This window comes from Aethalodelphis obliquidens, unplaced genomic scaffold (assembly GCF_003676395.1).
Source record: "Aethalodelphis obliquidens isolate GAN/ISIS:26980383/991018 unplaced genomic scaffold, ASM367639v1 scaffold8, whole genome shotgun sequence".
In the NCBI taxonomy this organism is placed as follows: domain Eukaryota; kingdom Metazoa; phylum Chordata; class Mammalia; order Artiodactyla; family Delphinidae; genus Aethalodelphis; species Aethalodelphis obliquidens.
In genome coordinates, this window is record NW_020837952.1 from 47,030,957 (window position 1) to 47,036,180 (window position 5,224).

A 5,224-nucleotide genomic window follows, 5' to 3' on the forward strand; every position below is an offset into this window, starting at 1 on the left:
GTGTGTGTGTGTGTGTGTGTGTGTGTGTGTGTGTGTGTGTGTGTGTGTGTGTATTTTGTACCCTACCTTTTAAAATTACTGTCTTGGAAAACACATGTGCACAGCAGCACATGTGAATTCACTGAATCATTTTTAATGGCGGCATAGAATGGATATATGACTGTTGAGTGAGTTTCTTATTAAGGACATTTAGGCTGTTTCTATCCCTTCACAAGCATAAACAATGCTACAGTGAACAGTCTTCTATGCATATCTTGTACAGATAATATCTGTAGGATAAAACCTTGTATATGGAACTGCTAGATTGAAGGGTCTGTGCCTTATAAATTTTGATAAGAGATTGTCAAATTGTCCCCCAAAGACTTTGTATTAATTTCCCTCCCACCCACAGTTTATAGTTCTTGTTTCTCTGCATTTTCCGTCCTTAATATGGCAACATTTTCTTTTAAACAGTCTTGTGTTTACCCTATAAAATGTGACTGAGAATGAGATCTGCTTTTTAACGAGCAGCTGCCGCCATTTGAATATTACTCTCCTCATAAGTAACCGCTTAGAGACTACGCATTTACCTTGATATTGTTATTGCTCAGAATATTTTTAGAATATCTCTTCCAGAAGTACATTAAGATCTTGTGAACATAAATTTTTTAAATATCCCTATCATGTTGCATTTTCTTTCTAGGAAAGAGAATGTGGTGTTTTAAAAAAAACAACTGAAAGTCCATTGAGTCAAGAGAGGATGAATAGCTAGAATATTATTATTCTCGTTTAACGTATGATGTAAGAGGGAAACACCCCCCTCCAAACCTTTCTTTCATTATTCATAAACATAGCTGTGCAGGGAGTTGCAGAAGAGGAGCTAGGTGTTTGGGCTATAGTAGCATAATTGGAATAATTATCAACTTCCAAAGAACCTATACAAGGAAATGCTCATCTGGGGAGCCAAGCCTTCACGTGGGAAGTCTCCAGGAAGTAGGACATTGTCTCTCAGCCCCACGACTGAAGGACTCTGTAGGCGCTTGCAGTTTTGCTTTTAGCTAAATAAATTTCATAAATTTAAAAAATCTTAAGCCTACCTGTTTAGACCCAAACTTAATACCCATTCGTGTTACACTGCTTTCTGCTTTCAACAAACTCTAAAACGGAATCATTTTTCAAATGATTTCTGTGTAGCTTTAGTTTGCAGACCATCCCTGATTCCAAAACGTTCAGCAGAGACGTAGGCTCTGTTCTACAAGGAAAAATGACTTCTCTCCCTTGGGAAGATTCTGCTCCTTCCTACTTGTCAATAAGTTAGATGGTTCATAAAATGTAATTCTGAGTCTCTGTTCCAAGATCATAAAATGCTCTAACCCTATCGATCTAAACTCCGCATAGCTGTTCCTACACAACATTTTAATAGATATTCCACTTTGATGAGATTTTCTACACACTCATCACATGGAAATGTTGATGTTTGACCTAACAGGGAACCCAACATTATTATAAAGCGAATCAGACAGAATATTAGTGTCCTTAATGTCCCCGTGTCACCCTTCTATGCATACGGATGCTCAGAAAACTCGGGAGATTCTGGTGAGGCAGAAACAAACCTACACAGCATCATTCAGAGGAGACAGTAACCCAACTTCCACAGTTTTGTCTGTCTTTCCTTTTACAAGGGAGAGGAGGGGCCATATCACCTTGCAGGATCGTTCTGAGAGAAGTAACGTTCACGTCTATCCCTGGAGCCTAGCCCAGGGCTTGGCAGTGTATGGGCACCTGGTAAATATTAAGTCCACAATCCACTGTCTCCAGTTCTAAAATAATCAATCCCCAAATGTCTGGAAACAAAAAGATTTTTAATAACTTCTTTGGCAGCAAAATCTATAACCCTCTCACGGTACTGCATAATATAAGTATGTGCACAACATTACCTTTTAAAAATTCAAAACCTTTCTGTATTTCTAAACAGATCTGGCCCAGTGGTTTTGGCTAATGGGTTGTGGCCATATGTTTGAATGAATGTGAATGTCTTCTGTGCCAGGCTCTGTTCTAAGCAGTTTACACATATTAGGTAATTTGTTCCTTGTAAAAACATAAGGTTCTATTAGCTTCCTTTCACAAGTGAAGAAACTATGGCACAGAGAGCTTGAGTAACTTGCCCAAGGTCATAGAAAATAGCAGAGTTGGGATTCCAGTCCCATACCCCAGAGCCTGTACTCCTGTAGTGAAGAGTGAATAAAAGACTTGAGGGACTCACGTAGTGCAGTCATTAAACAACTTCTTTTTAAAAGAGAAATTGCCGGCTATCTAAATTCATCATAAACTATTACAGTAATTCATTTGGTTTTGTCCACTATGGGCTACTGCAAGAGGGCAATAAAGGCATGTGAAAAAGTTCTGACAGTGAAAGTTCCATCGTAACAATAGTTCATGTTTAGCAAGCACATACTATATGCTAAGCATGAGTGTAATTGCTTTTCCTGAATTCCTAGAAACACATCTCTCAGGTCATTTTTATCACCTGCATTTGCAGAATCTGAGGCTTAAGTAACATGTCCAAGGTTACCTCCAAGGTCACCTGGAGGATCTGAATTGAGGAAGCTGGTGCAATAGCACACGCTCCTCGCCTTGGTGCTCATAAAGCTATAAAATGCACATTGGTGTTCTTCTGAAATACTTACCCAGGTGCCTTATGTGCCACAGGGGGTTGATGGTGGAGTATTTCCCGTGAAACACAATCAGCATTGGGGAGGTGGCCACCCCTCCTCCCAGGGAGCTGCTGTAGAGATTTTCCCTAAGAAACAATAAAAAAGCAACATTTGTCCTGGAGTCCCACAGACTCAGATGAAGCAGAATCTAATCATTTTAAAAGGTGTAAGACAGTCCCTCACTATATAACTATGGTCTTTCATTTTTCTCCAACTTTTTATTCTGAAAATTGTTAAACCTACACAAAATTGTAAGACGAATACCATGAACTCCCATATACTTTACCTTGATTCACAGAGTGTTAATATTTTGCCATTTTACTTCTCAGGCCTTTTTATGGCAAACTTCGAAGATCCCAAATTCTGATCCTACGTTATTTAGAATGACTTTACTCACAAATTCAAGGTTATGATAATATTAAAAATATCCAGATAAAAAAGATGGACAAGATATACAATGCCATGATAATAGTAGTTGTGTTATTTTTATTTTCTCTCTTAAAACTTCAATGATGAAAAATGATTTAAAAATTCAATCTTTATTTTACTTTACTTTTCTTAGCTTTAAGTCAGTCAACGTATCATGCATATTTTAAAGTTGATCTAGGACTTCCCTGGTGGCACAGTGGTTAAGAATCCGCCTGCCAATGCAGGGGACATGGGTTCAAGCCCTGTTCCCAGAAGATTCCACGTGCCGCGGAGCAACTATGCCTGTGCGCCACAACTACTCAGCCTGCACTCTAGAGCCTGTGAGCCACAACTACTGAGCCCACGTGCCACAACTACTGAAGCCCACGCACCTAGAGCCCGTGCTCCGCGACAAGAAAAGCCACTGCAATGAGAAGCCCGTGCACCGCAACGAAGAGCAGCCCCCAATCAACACAACTAGAGAAAAGGCCCGCGCGCAGCAACTAAGACCCAACGCAGCCAAAAATAAATTTTAAAAAAATTCTAAAGTTGATACAAAAAATTCAATCTTTAAAAAGTTGACTTTACAAACAGGACTTAATAAATTTCATTGGGGGCTTAAACGGACCAAAGACCAAACACAGACATTGCTTTAGGAAATCAAGCTGGATTCATTTTTCTAAAGGATCCTTAAGGAAGTTAGTGATGTCAGGATACACAGCACATTTTCCAGGACAGATGGAAGGGCAAATTTCCACACCCTAAGATCCTGCAGTTATGGATTATAACGTCTAAGTGAATGAGGGTAATATCACTGTTCAGGAAACCCAGCATTCTCAATCTTAACAGGCCAGAGGAAGTCTGAGCATAGGCTAGCTGGAATATATGCCTGAGATCATCAAACTTATTGTTATATAATATATTATTACCGAGAGCAATTCAATACAGTACATTCAGGCATCTCCCTCAACCCCTACAGGCCAACATGAGTTTAGTCCAGGTATGTTCCTAAACTCAGTACAGTGGGATCAGTACAAGGATCAATTGCTCTGATGTCTCCAGGAACCAGACTCACAGGGCCTTTGACTGGTTGTAGGCTTACCCCCTAACCCATACAGGTATAATACCTGTTCTCTCCCTTCCTTAAAATGTTGAAATATCTTCCTGAACCTGCTCTTCTGGAATACTATCTTCTGTCTATGAATTTCAAACGTGGCCTATAATGTTTTCCCCATCATATTTCTTTTGCTAATGATATTACCTTTAATTAATTTACAGTAAAAAGGTAGTTTATATGAGTTCTTTGATATTTAAAATGTCTTATCAATATGTATAAAGATGAAGCTTGTAAACTGTCTTGTTCAACTCTTCTATAAGCTTTCTAATTTTTAGTCTTTATCATTTACTGAGAGAAGTATGTTAAAATTTCCAATTGGTATTGTGAATTTCTAAATTAGTTTTTGGAATTGTCAATGCATGGATTATAAATTTTAAGGCCATGTCATTAAATGTTGTTAAGTGATATATTTTTTTTTTTATTTTTTGCAGTACGCGGGCCTCTCACTGTTGTGGCCTCTCCCGTTGCGGAGCACAGGCTCCGGACGCGCAGGCTCAGTGGCCATGGCTCACGGGCCCAGCCGCTCCGCGGCATGCGGGATCTTCCCAGACCAGGGCACGAACCCGTGTCCCCTGCATCGGCAGGCGGACTCTCAACCACTGCGCCACCAGGGAAGCCCGTGTTAAGTGTTATTTTTTAAAAAGTTGACTTTATAAAATAATTCTTAAAAATAAATCTATGTAAGAAGGAGAAACTCGACTAAGATAAATGATTTGCAGTCAAAAACGTTCACTAGAATTCTGGGAGAAGATTTAAAAATCACATTACTAAACAATTTATTAGAAAATGTTTGTATAATAAGGGATTGCACAGGATCTCACCTCCTAGGACATATCGTTTGAGGACGGATTTTTCATCCACTGCTCCCTTTTTTCTCAACAGTGCCTCTGTAAGAAAATCTGACCTCAGATGTCTGAAATATTTCTAACCCCTGAGCTATGCATAGAAAATTAATGGAATAATTTTACTCCCAAGCATGGAAAAAATGGTAGACGGCCACACATAC

General features: G+C 39.2%; 2 protein-coding genes across 9 annotated transcripts in view; one reads left to right on the forward strand and one right to left on the reverse strand.

The window, feature by feature from the left end:
* TDG (thymine DNA glycosylase) overlaps positions 1-3,373 on the forward strand; it is a 23,637-nt gene extending 20,264 nt beyond the window's left edge. Inside the window, exon 10 of the mRNA XM_027107382.1 lies at positions 3,256-3,373. Coding sequence (XP_026963183.1) covers positions 3,256-3,326 — 71 coding nt within the window. The 3' untranslated portion in view covers positions 3,327-3,373. The remainder of the gene's footprint in view (positions 1-3,255) is intronic.
* Positions 1-5,224, reverse strand: part of GLT8D2 (glycosyltransferase 8 domain containing 2) — a 57,573-nt gene that overhangs the window by 835 nt on the left and 51,514 nt on the right. For 7 of the 8 annotated variants that reach the window (XM_027107385.1, XM_027107388.1, XM_027107387.1 and 4 more), the window contains one exon: positions 2,667-2,779. In XM_027107385.1, coding sequence (XP_026963186.1) covers positions 2,667-2,779 — 113 coding nt within the window. Of the gene's footprint in view, positions 1-1,078; positions 1,824-2,666; positions 2,780-5,224 lie in introns of those variants that run through there. The other variant, XM_027107391.1, reaches the window with a different exon arrangement.